This window comes from Lissotriton helveticus, chromosome 12, assembly GCF_964261635.1.
Source record: "Lissotriton helveticus chromosome 12, aLisHel1.1, whole genome shotgun sequence".
NCBI classification, from domain to species: domain Eukaryota; kingdom Metazoa; phylum Chordata; class Amphibia; order Caudata; family Salamandridae; genus Lissotriton; species Lissotriton helveticus.
The window spans coordinates 819,807,166-819,828,407 of NC_136073.1; the positions used below are offsets into that span (position 1 = coordinate 819,807,166).

At 45.6% G+C, this 21,242-nt stretch overlaps 1 protein-coding gene across 4 annotated transcripts in view; it reads right to left on the reverse strand.

Annotated features, from left to right (window-relative positions):
• PI4KB (phosphatidylinositol 4-kinase beta) overlaps positions 1–21,242 on the reverse strand; it is a 154,572-nt gene that overhangs the window by 17,697 nt on the left and 115,633 nt on the right. For all 4 annotated transcript variants that reach the window (XM_078670477.1, XM_078670478.1, XM_078670476.1 and 1 more), the window contains 2 exons: positions 18,123–18,388; positions 13,926–14,058 (listed from right to left, as the gene is read on the reverse strand). In XM_078670477.1, coding sequence (XP_078526603.1) covers positions 13,926–14,058; positions 18,123–18,388 — 399 coding nt within the window. The remainder of the gene's footprint in view (positions 1–13,925; positions 14,059–18,122; positions 18,389–21,242) is intronic.

Here is a 21,242-nt window from a genome sequence, read left to right on the forward strand (position 1 = left end):
CCCGTCGTCGACACTGTCGCCGACGATGTCACCGGCGTCGACACGGTCGTCGTCTACGCTCCCGTCGTCGATACCTTCGCTGTCGACGCCTCCGCAGTCGACGATTTCTTTGTCGACGCTCCCGTCGACGCTGGCTCCAATACCTTAGTCATCGCCATAGTCGATGACTTAGTCGTCGACGGCCTCGTCGACACTCCCGTCGCCGATTTGGATTTTTTAACTTTCTCCTCAGGAATACTAGAGGATGGCTTTTTGAATGATGCCGGAGCCGATGGTGGCGTCTTTGAAGGCTCAGAAGAGGCTCTTTTGGATTCTTTCTCTTTTAAAGTGAGTCCTTTACTCTCCTTTGATTTTTTCTGAGGAGATTTTGAAGGACTACGCCCGGAAGACCCTTGGCTGGTCTTTTTTAGGGCCTTCTCAGGACGGTCCCCTGAGGAATGAGCCTGAGGAGATCTTGATCTTTTTTGAGATCTACTGGAAGAAGTGGAAGATTCCTGGTCACTATCGCTAGAAACCACCTCCTTTCTGGCCTTGATCTTCTGAAGCCAAATTAGAAGGCGTCCTTCACAATCTCTAAGGGTCTTACTAGAGAAAGTGTGACATACCTTGCAATCCTTTGCTTGGTGGTCCGGGTAAAGACAATATATACAGTCTTCATGTGGGTCATCTGTGTAGAGTCTCTTTTTAGAGCAGGTAGCACAGGCTCTAAACATACCCTTTTTCTCCTTTCCAGCCATTTTCAGGAATGTAGATAAGAGACAGACTCTAATTTCTCTAATTCCAGAAGAAAAGTCTGAATATGAAGCTTCTACAAAGTTGGAAATCCAGATTTTGAGCAGAGCTCAAAAGGAGACTCCCTAGCACAACGTGCCGGTAGAAAATATGAGGGGCAAGAGGTTCTCTCAGAAGGGTTCTAGAGGGTGAGTGCCTCCGATTGGCTAAGAGAAAAGTTTGGTCCTTTTTTACATAACGAAGGTTATGGGTTGCAAAAGAAAAATGGGCCTTGGCCTGTTTTACAGTTAGCTATACTGCTAACCATTACTTTTTTATGTACCGGAGACTTCCGTCTCGACGACGGGGAAATGATTCAGGTATGTGAATCTATGAAAGCTCCAATACTGGAGTAACAGTACAACCCAAAAACAATGCTAAACTCTTTTGAAAAGATTCAGTAAAAAAGCATAAAGACCAAGAAAGAAGGCACACACAAACTTACAACCTGTAACCGTGCAAGTGAATGATCCCATGTTAACCACAATGAACCTGGCCCAAGCAAAGCTACTGGGCCTAAGGTGGAATATGGCGAGCACTGGTCTGGAGCGAGCCACATTTCCAGAATACCTTAAGTCAGCCTAGATCACTTCTTTGGTTAACACTTCCACTGCATGAATCAGATCTGTTTTAAGGCATTATCTCGAACGGCCCCTTTGTAGCAGGAAAAGGCGAGAACAGAAAACCTCGAATTGTACTCCAGTAACCGTGGGTTACAGGCAATGGATGAGAGGCTAGGGAGGTCATCTAAGGAAGTCCTGAAGGACTTGAGAGCAACGGGTGATCGTGCACAGAAAGATGAAGCACCTCTTCTGGGGATGTTAAACTTACCAGCTACATGTTAACGCCATGGACCATTAGACGTCACTCATACACTGCAGCGTAGACACAGAGGTATCTGTTAACGCCATCAAATGGATGAGGCCATTTCTTTCTAGCCAGGCCTCACAGGCCAGCATAATTCAAAATAAGCTCTCCTACAACAATCAGTACTTGTTGAGGCACACAGGGCTTCCCATTTTTGCCCTCGCATTTAAAAAATATATATATATATATTATTTATTTATAATATTTTATAAAGCGTGAACATGACAATCACATTATCAGAGTACTGTACGAAGAGAGAGCTGATGATAGCTGCTGTACAGTAACACACCTTTCACGTATGAAACTGTAAATAGTATTCGGAGTGCAGGTTCCAGAGCAACAGGATATGATATACAATAGAGTGAGTTACAGTTTTGAAAGAGTTCTCTTAAAACATGCTTTTCTAGTAGTAAGGCTTTTACTTCTTTTAAGAAGATACCGAGAGATGTAACTGATCTTGTTGAGGGTGGTTGGGTGCTCCAAATCTTTGGAGCCAATCCTGCGAAAGTGCGTCCATGTGTTTTCCTTTCTTTGAATCTGGTTGGTTCCAGTGTGAGGGAACTAGCACTTCTCAAGTCCCTTCTACCTTCTGAAAGCTTGATTCTATTCGCCAAGTATTTAGGACCAGAATCGTGGAGAGAGTTGTGCGTCATGCAGGCCACCTCCAGTTCTATCCTAGCTTCAACTGTTAATCAAGACATTGGACTTACCACATTGGCTGATGACATGCAACTTTTTTTGCACATCTGGAAGCAGCTGGAAAGAGACATCTCATATTTAAAATACATTCTCAAGCCATTGCAAAACTGGACTCTTCAGAACTGGTTCATCCAGATATATCTGAATTAACGCGAGTTCACTCGAATTAAATAATATATTAAATAAACCCATCATCATAACTTCTTAAGGCTGATGCATATTGTATGACATTAACACCAGCATTCGGGTGGCAGTCGAACAGAGGCCACTGACTGGCCACTTTCTTGCTCTGCCAGGGTCACCAATGCCAGGGAGGTAGGTCCTTCTGTCCTGGTCTCTGTTGCTTCCACGGCTGATGATACGTCAAGTGCACCTCTGAGTGAGAAAAATGGTTTTGGGCAAAAAAGAGGCAGGAAAGAGAACGTTTCTCTTTACAATGCCCTGTGGCACACCTCAGACTTTGGTGTACACATTGTTATGCTTGGTTGTGATATGCGGTAGGTACCTTCTTTCATCATATTACTTCATTATTTTGATATTTTTACTCATGTTATGCGTATGAGCAAAGGTTTCACCTCAGTAATATCAGTTTAACACCCAACCACATCAACATCAACTGAAAGGTGACCAGTCGACCTTTGTGAAGGGCTTTCTACTTTGCGGCAAAACGTGTTAATACTTTTTTTTTAAACTTTTGAGCAGTTTCAGCAAAAACAAATGTTTTTGTTAAAATCTGCAGATTACGCAGCAGTTAATGGATTATATGGCAAATGCTGCAAATCCATAATTATGAAAAAAAATGCCTCTGCCACAAAAATGACAAAATTCCAGGGGCCTCCTCATGTTTCTCCCCGACTGTTATCCTCCCACTTTTCACATTTAAGGAACTACTTTTTTCTTTCAGCACTCCATGACATTGCATGTATTTTGTAACTTTCTCTCTTGTGTCCTGCGTCCCCCCAAATACCTCTCCACAGGCCCAGCTTTTATAGGGAAGGTGCCATCTACTGCCCTCATTCAGCTGCTGTCTGAGGCAGAAGGTGTACTCAGCATGACACTTACTCTGGATGCCCGTGACTCGGTTCCCTGACCTAATGCAGAGGACAAATGGCTGAATCCTGTGCAAAGTAAATTAGGCCTTGGCAAACAATCTCAGGCTCCTTCAAAATCTGTCCTGAAGATGACTGTGTCCAGTCTCAACAGTTCCAGATTCTCTACCCATGAAGGAATCACAACTATTTTCACCACCTTAACAGGCTCCTGAAGCTATGCCACGGCTACCGCCTTGGAGCAACTACCAGTGTTAACTACTACATGCTGCCCTTTAATGTTTGATACCAATAGAGAGTCAGATGAAGATCTATCTGAGTTATTTGTCTGTGGCTGGAAAATGTTTTATGTTTAACTCTCTTTTCAGAAGGTGAGCCTTTTAGCATGTAAATGCTAGTAAAGGGACAATCTGTTAGCGGTAAGAAACATACCAGTAATAAAATAAAATGGCACCGCAGACCGCAATGCTTAGCAAAAGCTGAACAGTTCACCCAAAACTCTAAAGCTGTAAAGATCTCCACAATGTATCAATCCATGTTACTTTGCATCTCCTTCTCAGTATTACAACTTTTCAGCTGCTGTAGCCAAGGGTATGCTTCCCATCTGTTGCTATTCTGCTAAAGATGGAAAATTCACTCAATATTTACCAAATCGCCAACTGAAGCTGTATCTCGATAGCCTCGCTATGACATTGCCTCAAACCTCTAAAAAATCAATTGTTCCAGGACCTGAAGAGCTCTGGCTACGAAACGGTGGTGCTCCAACAGACCTCGTCATAAAAGGAATGAGACAAAAATGTAACATTAAAGAACCTTTGGGTGAGTTTTAGTTTTAGGATGAAGGAAATGTCTTTTAAGCTTTGCCCTCCGTGTTATTAAAGGTTTCAGTGAATAGATCATATTTAATTTTCCTTCTAAAAGAAATCTTGCCTAGCCCCCTAAATGTGGTACTCGAAGCGACAGCCCATTTAATTTCAAATATGAAAAGATCGGAAAGCATCACACCCGTCTTTACATTCCTAGACTGTATTCCTCTAGAACACTGATTGTGCTACAAGACTACCAAAGTAAGCCTGGATATCCATCTTTAAAAACTTCAGAACACTGGTGGAAACTGAGACCAAAGAATTCAAGCCAGTCTCAAGCTGGACAAACCCAAATTCAGAAAAACAACTCTCAAGGAAATGTTTGCTAGAAATAGGCAACAATTATTTAGTGCGTTTCCAGTACATATCGGGCAGGCACATCAACATGTCTTAAAGAGGATTCTTACACATCACCTTGTCAGAGACCCAAAGTAAATTGCATTCATCTCTGGAACCCAGATCACACTACATCTCACTAAACACTTTATTTTCCTCTCACCTCGACTGTTTAACTTCACTCATATCTGGGAACAGCTTTCATTTTATTTGTACCATGTACCACTTCACACTGAATAGGACAATGGAAATGTCTCTCTAAATAGTGAATGTCTCTCTCATTTTTATTTCTACACTGTGTAATCCCAATGACCATGTCCATTGCCATATAGCACTTCCACTGTTTGCCAATGTACCTGAATAAACATTTTTCCTTCACCCAATGTCCAGGGTCCCCATCGCTCGATATTATGAATATACATTTCCACAATGTGTGTAATTTTGGTCTTTCTCTAGTTTATGAGGACATCGGTTGCAAAGTTTGTGCCAGTTTCCAAACCAAGGTTCTGAAAACGAGCACAGAGAAACATTTGGTTGCAGTCAACAAAACGTTTCGATCAACAACACTGTGCAGAGGCATCTAAAGTTGGTTCCAACCCCCAAACTCCAGCATTCTATGTCGAAAAACTCAGCCTTCCCGATATTCTGGGGGAAAAAAAAGAATTTGTAACAAAATATCTGAGGAATTAAATCCAAACAGAACTGCAGGCCTGCCGAAAAGTATCTCTGTAATCACTTCGATTGTTGTAAGTACTTTAAGCCTTCAAAAAAGTGCCAGAGCATTTTTCAGGGCAAGAGGCACATTATATCCAAAAGAGACTCAAACACAGAGAAAACACTGGTGTAAAATGTCATTTTCACACCCTCCGTCATCCTGAAAATTGTCCCTAAAGACCAAATGGTACTCGGACTTCAAAATGTTATAGACCAGACGCAGAAACAAAGGGATACAAACAGTTATATCGACAATTGTCAACAGAAGCGGATTCAAAACCTCGTTTATCGCTCCGCTCTAATGGGAGCTTAAGACATTCACCTGGGTCTGTCAGGCGAGAAATCAACCTTTGTACGAATCCCAGAACTAACTATCCAGATTCCATTCTGAGTATGAAAGGCTGGGCCTTCCCTTGGAAAACATAGATGCAGACCCTAAAACATGTTCTTTGCTTTCAGAAAAGAATATTTTAGAGACCATGGGGTCAAATTCCTTTTCTGAAAAGCGAACGTTCTCGATGCCGTCAAAGTAATTCAGAATCGCATAAAAACCTCGAGCGACCCTAGCTTGCGAGTCATGGAATAGAACCTTGTTTGAGGAGCACCAGTCTGCTCCCTCAGATAGCAATACCTATCAAATCAGATATGATTGTAGTACAGTTTGATGCCACGTTGGTGAATTTGGAAGTGCACCTCCAATGCCAGCCTCTCCACACACCAAAATTCTAGTATCCATACTGTCTTACTTGCTTTCAAATTTCTCTAGGTGCGTAAGTGGAAAATGTTCCGGATATATTCCATAACTCACCAGAATGTTTTACATCAGTAGCAGGGCAACCTGGGACTGTGATAATTTGGAACTGTGATAATTTGTGTTTTTAAAACCACCAGACCTCCTACCTCCTCCGTGATTCTCCTCCCCGCGCAGCCGAGTCAGGCACTGCAGCGGGTCGCAGGGAAATCACCGTGACCTCCGGGCACCGCCCACTGACCCAGGCCACGCCCCCTTGCTATGTAAGGCGCGCTTTGGTCAGCGCTCGCATTAGATTGAGCTCTTGAGGCTGTAGCCGAGAGCAGAGGACTTTTTAAAGATTACTTTAAAAAAATTGTGATTGTGTTTACCTGTGTGTTTTAAAACTACTCTAGTGCAGAACTCCGTTTTTAAAAGATTACTTTTTAGAAATTGGCACTGTGATAATTTGTGTTTTTAAAACCACCAGACCTCCTACCTCCTCCGTGATTCTCCTCCCCGCGCAGCCGAGTCAGGCGCTGCAGCGGGTCGCAGGGAAATCACCGTGACCTCCGGGCACCGCCCACTGACCCAGGCCACACCCCCCTCCCCCCGACATAAAACAATGTGTTGTTCCAGGAGGCGCAGCGGACGGGTGCAGCGGGCGCGCCGGCGGTGCGCCGAAGGCGCGCCAAAGGCAAGCCCGTCTGCGCCCGTCCGCGACCTAACGGGACCAGGGGCCATAACCCCTGGTTCCCACGCAAAAAAGATCAGGTCGTACAGCTCTGCAGAGATTCACAACATAGGAACTGCAGCGGCTACACACTGTACTCACATGTACTCACCAGGTGACTTCCCCTCTCGTTGCCATGGATGTAACCATCACTTTCGTAACACTACGCCATCCACCGCGACGCAGGAATACCATATGTATGTGCTAAACTGTCGGTCACTACCGAGGCACAGCACACAAATCAACCTACTTCTTGAAGAGCGCAAGCCGGACGCTATTTTTCTAACAGAAACATGGCTTACATCCCACTCGGAGCCAGACATAATCTCAGCCTTACCCCCCGGTTTCCAAATCTACAGGCTAGATCGAACTGTAGGGAGAGGAGGAGGCCTGGCTATCATTTTAAAAGACCAGTATTGCTGTCGCACCACAACCGAAACTATCCCTGAGTGCGAAAGCCTAGCATTCAGCATAGACTTCACTGTGAACAGCTCCTTTTCCGGCACTCTGATATATCGCCCCCCAGAGCCGGCTAAGTTGTTTCATAGATCTCTTCCAGACATCATAGCCAAACGAATCATGACCTCCGCTAATTACACGATTCTAGGAGACCTTAATTACCATTTTAACTCCCCCACAGATCATACTGCCATGGAACTAACAGATGATCTAGCAGCCTTACAACTAACTCAGCTGGTCCTAGCCCCCACTCATGAAAAGGGCAACCTACTCGACCCAATTTTTAGCAACTGTACCGAGCTGAGGGTAGGCCAACCCATCCACCTTCCTTGGTCAGATCATTTCTTGGTCCCATTTTCCTGGCTCACCGGCAAGACCCCCCTGCCTACCCCCCAGGTCTCAATGAAGAGGAACTGGGCAAAACTATCTATGGAGTCCTGGATTAACAACTTAGAATCCACTCGCCCCCTCCCCTGCCCAGATCCCAACATAGCAAACAAGAACTACGAGGACTGGATCAGGGGCTCACTGGATACGATTCTGCCCTTGCAGAGATCTACCTCAAAGAAGCTGCACAAATCTTCACCCTGGTTCTCAAACACCCTAAGAGAACAAAAACGCCTCTGTAGGAAACAAGAGAGAGCGTGGCGATTAGACTTCCTACCCGAAAAAAAGGCCAAATATAAAGAAGCAATAAAGGCCTATAGAGATGGGGTCAGGGCAGCCCAGGCCACCTACTTCGCAGACAAAATCATGGAAGCCAAATCCAAGCCCAGGGAAATTTTTCACTTAGTAAAAAAATGTACTATAGTGAACACAGCCCCCCCCTTAGCAAAAACTCAAAAACAATGCAATGAGTTAGCGGACTACTTTCATAATAAAGTCACCCAGATCTACTCCTCTTTCCCGACGGCAGCCACTAACCCAGAAATAACCGACAAAACATCTCCGGGACACCTCACACCCCCAGGTTTGCCAAAATTAGAACACTTCCCCCTTTTAGATTCTGACACCCTCTACCAATTAGCTCGCCAAGTCAAATCAGGCTCCCCCTGCGACCCAGCTCTCCCAGATTTTCTGCTTCAGGCAAGTCAAGCCACCTTGCCAGTGATACTGGACCTATTAAACTCCTCCATCTCCTCGTGCACAGTGCCCTCCGTATGGAAGAGAGCCATGGTACGAGCACTGTTAAAAAAGACCAACCTTGACCCAGAAGATCACGCCAGTTACCGCCCCATCTCACTACTCCCCTGGGCAAGCAAGGTCCTGGAGAAATATATAAATACCCAGCTGGTACAATTTCTTGAAAGCAACTCGCTATTGGATTCAACCCAAACGGGCTTCAGACCTAAGCATGGCACTGAAACCGCCTTATTAGCGGTCACTGAGGAAGCCCGCAGGATACTAGATCAAGGGGGATCAGTGGCAGTGATCCTCCTTGACCTAAGTGCGGCCTTCGATACGGTCAGCTATTCCATCTTGCTGAACCGTTTATGTAACATCGGAGTATCAGGCGACGCACTAAGGGGGTTCGACTCCTTCCTGACCAACAGATCTTTTCAGATCTTTGACGGGGAAATGGTGTCAGCCAGGAAACCACTGAGCTGTGGGGTGCCGCAGGGCTCGTCTCTGAGCCCTGCGCTGTTTAATATATATATGAAACCACTTGCCGGGGTCGTCGAACCATACGGTATCACAATTATATCGTATGCCGACGACACCCAGCCAGTGGTCTCCCTGGCTCAGGAGGGTAACAGGCAAACATCGGAAGGCCTGATGAAATGCCTAGAAGATGTCAAGGCCTGGATGTCATCTTCCTTCTTAAAACTTAATGGAGATAAAACGGAGCTCACGCTCCTGGGCCCAGCCCCCCCAGTGTCATTCACCTCCCTATGGCCTGCTTGCTTGGGAACACCTCCTACTACAAAGGAGAGTGTAAAAAGCCTAGGAGTATGGCTCGACAAAAATCTCTCCTTCTCCACTCAGGCCACTAAGGTATCCGCCACATGTGTTGGATTACTCAGAACTCTGAGGAAAGTCCTTCCTCTTCTGCCAATGGAGGCAAAAAAGGTGGCAGTACAGGGCCTGATTCAGTCGCGGTTAGACTCAAACAACGCCTTATACGTAGGAGCCCCTGAGATGACTTTACGGAAGCTGCAAGTGGTACAAAACAGTGCAGCCCGCACCTTGCTACAGATCCCACGCACCCAGTCAGCCAGAACCGGACTGAAAAGCTTGCGCTGGCTACCAGTGAAACAAAGAGTGGCATTTAAGGCACTATGTATTGCTCACCGGGCCTTCTGGAAGACAGGCCCAGCAATCTGTAATAACTTAGTCACCCACTACCACCCAACCAGAAATCTTCGATCAACGGATGCTTTCTTGGCTGTGACTCCCAAAGTAAGGAGAGCTAGGACCGGAGGTAGGATGTTCTCTCTAAATGCCTCGAAACTGTGGAACGCACTTCCTTTACATCTCCGGTCCAACTCGAATTTGCTCTCCTTCCGCAAACAACTTAAAACGCTTCTGTTCGCAAGGTCTACTGAGTCCTAATCTCTCGCACTGCCCAGCTCTGTCTACTTGCTCAGCGCTTGGACGCCCATTGGGCAGCAATCGCGCTATATAAATTAATTTTCAATTCAATTTTCAATTCAACCTGCTGCACAGCCCTATTTCACCCAACAGCACACATCTATTCTGAGATAACCAACGACCCATTGCAAGAAGTACTGGATGTCTATCTTAAAGGAACAATCAGTGGCTTAAGTAAGCTACTTTCATGGGGGAGACGCTTTTGGTGAGACACCATGTTCAATAGAAAGACACCCACGTTCCACCCTTACATATTCTTTGGTTTGCAAAGTAATTCCCAGGTCTCACAAGCACCCCACATGTACCTCAGACTAATCTACCCTGATGAATACGATTTGTTTCCCAAACCTTTTCGACATAAGGGGAGGAATGCCTAACTCAGGTAACAGCTAAGATTTTCGCCCCTCTACACAAATTATTCACTTTGTTACTAGTCAGATAAGTTCATTACCATCAACTGCCAGAGGAAACTTAGCAATACTCCAGGCAACTTCACTTCAGAAAACAATACCACAGTAAAAGGCTTTGTTTTAGTTTGTGGGCTTTTAAGAACAGGATACAGCTGTGTTCTCCTCCTAAATACACTCAGTAATTCACTATTTACCGAACGGCTCAAGTATCCAAAGAGATTCTATTAAGACTTACCTTGGTGCAGTTAGCGCCCAAGACGCCTCCGGAGAGGTGTAACCAAACAGAAATGGCTATTTAGGCTAAACATTTAACACCCAAAAAGACAGCACACTGCAAAGTCAGGTTAATGCTCTTGGTACTGGCATTACATAGTTCGTATTATGAGAACATAACATTGAGCAGTATGGCTTCCGATCAACTGAACAAGCACAGGCAAACGAAAGGAATCAACAAGGAAATTATGAGCTTGTCAGGGGAGGGCTGAGAAAAAGCATAATGAGTTGTGCTATGAGAGATTTGCTTATCTAAAGTCTGAGACTGCGACATCCAGTATTCCTACGGTACCTATATTCAGATTAAAAAGGGATATCAATGCACCTTGAGGAACATCCTCCAGGAGTTCCTGAGTCCAACCCCACCAGAAGTTAAGGTTGGCCTCATCGGCGTTTGTAGCGTGGAATGGCAGAGGATATGTAGCCTCTCCCGTAAAAGCAACCTATTACCTGCCCACCGCTGTCGCCGTCTCAGATTCCTATTTTTAATTCTCTCTGCACTTTTAGCACGGTCCTGAAGAAACGTCACGGGATCCATTAGGGACCCTCCAAAGGCGTGAAACATGTCGACCCAACACATTCACTCACCACTATCACATTTCGTCACCCGTTGACAACACAGAAGGAAAATATTCACCCCTCAGATATAATTTTCCTAGAGGCCTTCTATGTCATTAGTTTTAACCCAACCACACAGACTCCTGATTAAAGATTCTTTAGGGTGCCAGTCTGGTTATTTTATTCACTCACCTCTCTTTTCTCTCTCCCCCACACACCCGCACTCACAACTGCGGCGTTACTCATAAAAAGAACTCAGACAAAGAGCCCTCTCGCGGGGCCCGTGGGGGACTGCAGCGCCACCCCAAGAGGAGCAACGCCCGATGATGAAGCATGAAATTCTCAAGGGTGTGTGAGGGCACTACTTCCAAAAGGAGGAATTGTCTCACCTCCACACTATTCTGTTTCCAACCTGCCCTGTGAGGTAATCACTCGCAGTTTCCCCCAGCGACCACAATAGGCCAGCTCTCCATTACTTTAGGAACGGTTACCCCAGTGTGATTATTACGTTCGCCATGGGAGCACGGGTACTGGACCGGTTTTTCATTTCGCTCCCCGTCAACCACTCTTATGCGATATGCCTCACCTTTGGGGGTCAGAAACTCGTCTCTGGTGGAAGGCTGGAAAAAAACAGTCAGTCAACACACCAGTGGCTGGTAGGTTTTTAGGGGCCACCTCTGAGGTGCCCTCCGGGTGCATGTATTAATAAATCCAAGACTGAAATCAGTGTTGGTTTATTAATAAGATGTTTGATATCAAACATTCCTATTTTCAGTGAAGCCATCAAGAAGCTGGGGAACTTGTTTTCTCCAGTGTCCAGCACTTGTTTTAAAATGGGTTCTTGTTCATTTACACTGGCAGTAATGGAACTGAAAAGCACAAGGATATATCTGTTCATGTAGATATGTCCTCACAAGTAATATTAGACAGCCTGCCTTAGGGCTGTAAGGCCTGCTGTAGTGGTGATATACAAATACCACACTCAATATTAGTGGACAAGGCACACACTTTTGTTTGCACCAAAACACGCAGCCTGCAGTGGCAGTTTTGCATGTGTTTGGTGAGGGGTCTGTTAGGGTGGCACAATTTGTGCTGTAACCCACAGACATTTAGTACCTCAGGCCTTAAGTACCGGAGTACCATTTACTAGGGACTCACAGAGAGTGCTAAAGGTATTGCCAATTCAGGGAACAACTGTACAGTTTTGGGAAAGAGATCTGGCACTGGGGACCTTGGTATCAGGGACCTAATGCAATTCTAGTCGAAATAACATCAAATACCAGGCAAAGTGGGGGTGACCATGTCAAAAAGGGGAACTTTCCTACATAATTCCTTCATGGTTGTTGGTCAGAACATCGAGGATACAAAAAAGTGGTCCTGATAAAATATCGACATACAGGCAATTGTTAAGGGAAGTATAAACAGGTACGTTTAAATTTACTAGGGATAAATCCACATCTGCATAACAGGAAGATATACATGTATTTCGTCAAGGTACAAAGCCTGCACCATCTGCTGAGGCACTAGTGTACTCAATGGACTTGCATGCCTTTGTTGACCACGTCCATAAAATCTGGTCTCTAGGAAAGTGAAATGTGTGTCTGCACCATCTCTCAAGTGAAAGGTCATAGCTTCCTAGATGGGCAGCAAATTATCGCCTAGTTTTATTCCTACGATGTCTATTTTGTGGATTTCCTTAACTGCATGGCCCAAAGATTGTGGACAATGGATTGTGCGCCCTCATGGCTGAGATGTTGACTGACTCAAGTGGTGGATCTAATCAGAGGACCCCTGGGACTTGTTCGTTACTTGTACTTATTGAGCAAGCACAGGGTTGCTGAATTTCATGTCATCATCACAGGGCCTAAAACCAATTGAATCATTGACTGATCCTTCAGAAGGACTAGCCCACCTAAGGGCTGAAGACTTCAACAACATCTCTCTCTTCAGCAAACAGTAACAGTGGGATTTATATGATCAGTTCCTTTCAGTCATTCTAGGAAACATCCAAAGAGGAGACACCTATGGTTTTGGAGCACAAGGTGGAGACTGATAGTCACCTGAGAACCATCTGACGCAGGACACGAGGTTCTAAAATGTTCCTGATCTGTAGCAAATCCCTTTATGATCAGTGAGGGTCTCAGTGTACATTTTCTGTCCTAATAGAAAGGCAGTCAGGAAAGCGCACAATAAGTGGCTCTTTGTTCTGATTTCTTTTCACCAGATGAAGTGCACTTCAAAGTAATGAAGGCACAATGGTGCTTGGGATGAAAATGTAGTCAAAGTTTACTAACACAACCTACTGCAGGTGAAAGACCACATTAATCGGTGTAGAAAGGCGTTAAAAATAGAAATGTAACTGAATATTAGCCATATCTGAATATTAGTCAAATTAGCAAAAAGGGCATGGCACCGTGTTGGGGGCTTCTTTCTTCATTGACAGGAACAAAGAACTGGCGGGCAACTGTAAAATCCGTGGCCTCCTGGAAAGGGCAGATCCGCCTAGGGACCGAATAAAACAATAAAGCTTTTTTTTCTTGGACAGCTGTGCTGCCTATCTGCCCCCCAGGTTTTATTTGTGTTGTAAAAATTAATCTACGTGTCGGTTAATACAATCATTTTAATCACATTTCAGGTTAAAGTGCCTTCTTATAAAAAATTTACTTTAGTTAAGTTTGTGGGGTTTTTTCCCTGTAAAAGGTACCAGACCCCATACAAAGGAGGAGCAGTTGAGCCTTTATGAATATCAGTGAAGCTACTAGATACAGAAGCTGACAGCGTACAAACCGCTCCTGATAATGCCTTCCTTGCATAAACCTTTTGACAAACTAGCACAACTGAGGTAGCCTTCAATCACACGTCACTTACATCAACAAACTCAGAGGTGAGCTTGAAAGCAGATGTCTCAAAGCCAAGGTTTCTTGGAGAGCTGGAGAGAATGAATCCAAAGTCAATGTGGATGATGTGCCCCTCCGCGTCCAGCAAGATGTTCCCATTGTGCCTATGAAAAAAAGAAGATGTCATGAGATGGGTGAGAGACACGGGGAGCATGGGACAAGTGAAAGAAAGGGGACAAGGAACAGAGGAAAGGGGCGAGACGTAACCTGGAGAGAATGGAATGGGCAAAAAGGAGAGTAAAAAAAGGAGGGGTTGGTGAGATAAGGACAGAAGGAGAATGTGAGCTAGGGAGAGCAGTAAATGGCAAAAGAAACAATGGGATACTTAAAAGGATTACTTAGGATAGAGGAAAGCACATGATGTAGAGAAGGAGAGGAAGGGACAGAAGTAGCGCACGGAACAGATGAAGGGGAGAAGAAACAGCATGGGAAGGAGAATGACAGTATTGGAAGACTGTGGACAGCATGGGACAGAGGAGTGTGGTGGATATAAATACAGGAGCAGTGTGGGAGAAGTAGCACAGGCAACAGGAGGGCAAAGGATGAACTGAAGGAGCCAAAAAAAGGAGAGCACAGGTAGGAGAAAAGGAGCGCATAGGGAAGGAGAGACAGACCTCAAAGGAAATGAGCGCAGGGGGAAGTGGAGAAAGACCACAGGGAGAAGCAGAGACCGAGCGCACATGGAAGAAAAGGAGCACACTGAGAAGAGAGCATACGGGAAAGAGAAAGAGCCTGGGGAGGGTGATAGAACACTGGGGAACTGGAGAAAGCATTTGGGAACGGGAGATCCATCGCTTGAGACCGAAAAAACCATAATGGAATGGGACCCAGAGAACCATCATGGTATGGGATCCAGAGAACCATCCGCGAATGGGACCCAGAGAACCATCCGCGAATGGGATCCAGAGAACCATCCGCGAATGGGACCCAGAGAACCATCCGCGAATGGGACCCAGAGAACCATCCGCGAATGGGACCCAGAGAACCATCCGCGAATGGGACCCAGAGAACCATCCGCGAATGGGACCCAGAGAATCATCCGTGAATGAGACCCAGAGAGCCATCATGGAATGAGACCCAGAGAGCCATCATGGAATGGGACCCAGAGAAGCGCCCCTTGGGACCCAGAGAAGCGCCCCTTGGGACCCCGAGAGCCGTCGGCTGGGACCCCGAGAGCCGTCGGCTGGGACCCCGAGAGCCGTCGGCTGGGACCCCGAGAGCCGTCGGCTGGGACCCCGAGAGCCGTCGGCTGGGACCCCGAGAGCCGTCGGCTGGGACCCCGAGAGCCGTCGGCTGGGACCCCGAGAGCCGTCGGCTGGGACCCAGAGAGCCGTCGGCTGGGACCCAGAGAGCCGTCGGCTGGGACCCAGAGAGCCGTCCGCTGGGACCCAGAGAGCCGTCGGCTGGGACCCAGAGAGCCGTCGGCTGGGACCCAGAGAGCCGTCGGCTGGGACCCAGAGAGCCGTCGGCTGGGACCCAGAGAGCGGTTAGCTGGGACCCAGAAAATTGCTGCTTGGGACAGAGGGAACCGTCGCTCGGGACCATTGCTCGAGACTGAGGGAACCATCGCTCGGAACCGAGGGAACCATCGCTCGGAACCGAGGGAACCATCGCTCGGAACCGAGGGAACCATCGCTCGGAACCGAGGGAACCATCGCTCGGAACCGAGGGAACCATCGCTCGGAACCGAGGGAACCATCGCTCGGAACCGAGGGAACCATCGCTCGGAACCGAGGGAACCATCGCTCGGAACCGAGGGAACCATCGCTCGGAACCGAGGGAACCATCGCTCTGAACCGAGGGAACCATCGCTCTGAACCGAGGAGCCATCGCTCGGGACCGAGGTACCATCGCTCTGAACCGAGGAACCATCGCTCGGGACCGAGGAACCATCGCTCGGGACAGAGGTACCATCGCTCGGGACCGAGGTACCATCGCCCGGGACCGATGGAACCATCGCTCGGGACCGATGGAACCATCGCTCAGGACCGATGGAACCATCGCTCAGGACCGATGGAACCATCGCTCAGGACCGATGGAACCATCGCTCAGGACCGATGGAACCATCGCTCAGGACCGATGGAGCCATCGCTCAGGACCGATGGAACCATCGCTTGGGACAGAGGGAACCATTGCATGGGACAGAGGGAGCCATCGCATGGGACGAAAAGAAGCATAGCTTGGGACCAAAATAAGCACTGCATCGGACAGAGAATATTTACAGGAATAGAAGAGCACAGGATGGACAGAAGAGAATCTAAAAAACATAAGGGAAGCATAGGAAAAAGGAGAGCAAGGCAAGGACAGACGTAGGGCTCTAGAAAGACAAAAAGATTAGAGGAGGTGCGAGGCACAATGCGAAGAACAGAGAGTAAAGTGGAGTTTGATGGTTAAAGTTGGCAATTAGGAATCAGGAGGTTGGATGGGATCATGAACTGTTATAGACAAATCAGTAAACTAATTAATTCTTGAGAGAAATCCTGACAACCAACTTGATTATGCCTCCTTCCTAAGGGACATGCCTCATAAACCAACAGCTGTACACATTGCTGGACAATTTGTAATCCAAACAGCCAACAGTCAGACCTTCCAGATATTGAAATTTAAAGATACAACACTTCCCAGTGCATGAACTGGGATCCTCAGATCTCAATTTCTGAAGAAGCACAGAATGTAGGCATCCCTTTTTCAAGGGGGTCCTGTTTTTCAATTATATAAAGTATTGACTCTTTTCTATGCTCAAAGACACACTTGCAGTCTAAACTGTGTTCGCAAAAACCCTGAAAGACCATTTAATGAAATGAAGAATGTTCAATATTTCATTATTTTCCCTGTTCAAAGTGATACTATCTATCTCTGGGAACTCCCGATGAGAAAGATAACACTTTGAACCAGAAGTATAACTCTAAAGTGGGTGATTGTCAAAATAGCCTCACCTCTAACGGATGACAATGTACACTACCCAGCTCTTTAGAAGCCATTGACTGTCAAAAAGTCTATTAGGTTTCATTACACTTGTGATGTTTCAGGGAGCAAAGCCTTTGAATAAGTTTGTTTAGAAATAGGAATGGAAGTGGATCCAATCAGAGGCCTGGCCAATCCTTCATATATTTAGTTCTACCTTATTTTCTGAAGGCAGCTACTTTTTGTATTATTGTATCCTTAGCGCCTGGAGGCAATATTCTGGTTCTATTTCACTTGAGTGAAAAGATCCTGAAAACCAACAACTGGGTCATTCCACAAACCATGAAGTAGGACTACAATTTTGTATCGAACAAGAGGCACAAAATGACTTAATTAAAAGTACTCAGAAACACAGAAACAATGAGGCATTAAGGGCAATTAAATGCATTTGTTTTACGCATGTTATCATCTGTTTTATCTACAATTGTTTCTGATAGTGACTTACAATTAATTATGCACTGGAAGACCCATGGAATAGTAACTCGCCCTGTTTAGTTGACCCTCTTTGAAAAAGAGGATCTGTGCTAAGTTAACTGAAATAGGTTGAAACAGATGGTGAAAAATCAGTACTCTGAGATGCCTGGTCGCTCATCACCTCACGTCTAGATTATGCCAACTGTCTATACGTGGGGGTCCCCGCCTGCCATCTTTCCCGACTCCAACTGGTCCAGAACCAGGCAGCCAGATTAATTTTTCGGCAGCCTAAACATCAGCATGTCACCCCTTTGCTGAAAACTTTACACTGGCTCCCAGTTGCACAGCGGTGTGTCTTTAAAATGGCCTGCACTATTTTCAAATCCTTGTTTTCATGCGCTCCCGCCTTTATTTCTTCTTGTTTGCACGCCTATATCCCTTCCCGTCACCTCAGATCTTCGGCTCATAACCTTCTGATCACCCCTAGGTTCAACCGCAAGAAACATGGAGGAGCCTGCTTCTCCTTCCTTGCTCCTGTTACCTGGAACTCCCTCCCTCTTGCCATTCGTTTGTCTACCGATTATTGTTGCTTTCGCAACTCTCTGAAAACCTACTTGTTCCGTCTGGCGCACGGCTAGCGGCCCTGTCCCCGAATGTTCTCCTCCCACCCGGTCTCGAGCGCCAAGAAACCAATTGGTGTATGTGCGCGGTACCAAATCCTTTTTAATAATAATAATAATAATAATAATAATATATCACCCAAAGCAAAACACGAAGTATTAAAACTCACCGGTCCTTGACCTGTAACAGGTAGCACACCAGACAGTAGCCGGCACAGCTTTGTACAAAGTTGCGCTGAGCGGTCAGGAAAGCTTCGGTGGTATAGCTGCCGTGCTCTTGGAGGAAGTAGTCCAGCAGCAAGAGCTGAGATTGCTTCTTCACCTGATGGATAGAGACAGCGTTGACAATGGGCTCAATCATGCCGCTGTCGGAGGAGATAACCAGGATTTTGTATGGTTTGATCCACAGAGGAACACGTTCCTGCTCCCAGATTACCTAGAAGAAAATAGACATTAAGGAATTAGTTTCCAAAGCAGTAGTTAACCTATAGAGCACAGGTGGAAACTTCTATTAGCTGTGAATATGAGGATAGGAATGATGGCAAGGCAAAAGGCAGTCCTGGTTCTGGGGCATTGACAATGCCATTGTTACGGACATTCAATTTCCAACCTAAACTTTCCTATCTTCAGCGAACACCCAGAGCACTGGAACCAACACGCACACTTCTATAAACTATCTGCCCCGAGGTGGAAAGGTGGACAATACTTAGTTACAAAGTTTCTGCTGCATCCACGATTTGTGAATTCTTTAAATCCTGCGAAATCCTAAGGTACACAATAGGGTATTCAGAATAGTTTACCTACCTGAGGGGTCGTAGGGTGCCAGACCTGCATTTTACCACCTACTTGAAGTAGGTGGTAACCCATTCACAAATGGTATGGAGGCCCCAAGGGACCCCTTCCCCTTTGTGAATGGTCGTAAAAATGTTTAAGAGCATACAGTGGTCCCACGGACCACTGTCTGCTCTTGACAAATGAAAAGAAAAATGTAAAAAAAAATTCCGAAACGCAACCTGTTTCCCTTTTAGGAAAATGGGCTGCATTTTAAAAAAAAAGCTTTATTTAAGAGCAACAACAGACAGGGTGGTCTGCTGACCCCAGAAGGCCACCATCCCTGTGATTTTAGCGATTCCGAATGGGTTGCAAATTGCGACCAGCCTCCTTAATATTAAGGAGGTAGGTTGATTTGCGACCCATTAGGAAACGCTAAATAAAACTTATGGAGTTTCATACATTCAAATAGCGATTACCTAATTGTGAATCGCAGAGAATCGCAATTAGGTCATCGCTTTTTGAAATAATGATACAAGTGGCCCTAGATGTGGCCTTGTCAATAAGGATACAGACTGTTCCAAAACATACTGTATATGGCTAGAATAGGCTTGGAAGGGTTCAATGAAGCAAGAATATACCACAAACCAGCTAGACTGGTAGGTGTCGCCAACTCCAGCGCCTGCATGGCTTCAGCAGTACCAATGGATTAATGTGGTTGGGTGGCGTGGACCTTGATAATTTCCAACTTCATATTCAGCATCTGTATCAATACAACATTCCCTCTTTTTGTGTGCCATCTTACGTTAGTTCTATGGTATGGGTGGGAGGATATGGTATATTAGTTAAATTAATCTGATGTGTTTTAAACTGCAAAGACACACTTTTCAGAAAAGAGTGCAACGAAAAGGACTTTTGAATTGCTATTTATTGGGCAATATTTGCATTATGAGAGCTCGAAGTTGAGAAGTTAGAGAACTAGCAACTTTGAAGGATGTTTTATAAACTTCGCAAAGTGCAGAGTTTAGGTGAAAAGATGCTTTTCAGGTTGTACCTTTCGAGTGGGCATTCTCTGGCCCTTCGGAAAGAGACAAAATAAGAATACATGAGATACTTTCAGTGTGCCGGTTCTTATATAGTCATATAAGCATGCAACTATAAAAGGGAGTGGATTAACTAGAAGAACAGAGAATGGCATACATAAATCAAGCGGCTATAGAGATCCAAATTCCAAAATAATATTTTCACAGCATTTCTCTTCCACTGTAGAGGCATTTAGAAATGACTTTGCTTTAAAAGCTCTGAATCATGTTGCTGATGTAGACAGAAAAATGCTAAATAAAAACTTAGTGTTTTGCTTGTACGCCTGCTGGGCATATAGGGGCGGACACTGAAAGTTTTATAGTGGCTGGAAGATGGATGCCAGAGTACGCCATTGCAGCCTGTGTAGTGAGTACAGAACGCGCTGATCATAGATAGCTCAGCTCCTAACTGCTGCTCAAAGCATTTGCTACAAAAGAAAGCCTGGCAAAGGTTTCAATCAGGATTTTCAGATACTTTTTCTCTCTAACCTCACAAGGTTGCAGGTGGGTCTACCCCTGGGTCTGAGGAATAACTATAGCCTCTAAAGATGCCACCGAATATCCTTCACAACGTTTGCCACAAGCGGAAACATTGCCTTGAATAGAATGAAAATCCCAGCTCGATGGGCATAAAAATAAAAGAACACCAGAGCTGCCTGCTCCCCTTTGCTACTGCTGTGGACCCATGAGCTGTTTGTGCTAATAATTAATTGGCGAGGTTGCATAGAAGACAGTAGTTACTGCTGACATAATGAAGTACAAAGTGTGTAGTTCACTAGTGGCCTCATCAGGCTCAGAAATCAGGAGGGTTCCAGAAGGGCAGTAACGTATATATATGTTATTTGTAAAGCGCAAACCTAGTTGAAAGGCAGCAAGCACTATATATGGTTAATGGCAAAGATACAGCCAATTAGTGATAGAAGGGTTAGCTGGATGCTGAGAGTCGAAGTGGACTCTTACTGCATTGTGATGCAGCGCTCTTTAAAGCGGTGGGTCTTAGGCTCTTTCCTGAACTAGAGCAGGGTTCAAGCAGAAATATTCCTGAAGCAAACTCCATACAACAGCAGGAAAGTAAAACTACATGGTGAATGGAATTCCTGACGCTGAATCATTCCTATGCGCTCCAAAATTCAAAAGCACATGGCTGTTTCCCTTCTCTTCTGATTGAAAAATACACCGCACTTCTAGCGAAAAGTCAACTTTTTTGTATGGAAAACCGGTGTACCCTAGTCTATTTTTTTTGCCAGTGCAAATAAAGGATGATCAATGTTAGCTGTGTTGAAAGCCATGATTTGGGTTCCACCAACACAGAAAATGTAGCATCTCACACCCTACCGCCATACCAGTTCCCTTTAATATGGCATATTACAAGTTGGGTAGCTGGCACTCAGAAGATATATCGAGCAAACCCCTCCCTCCCTCAACCTTCTCTTATCT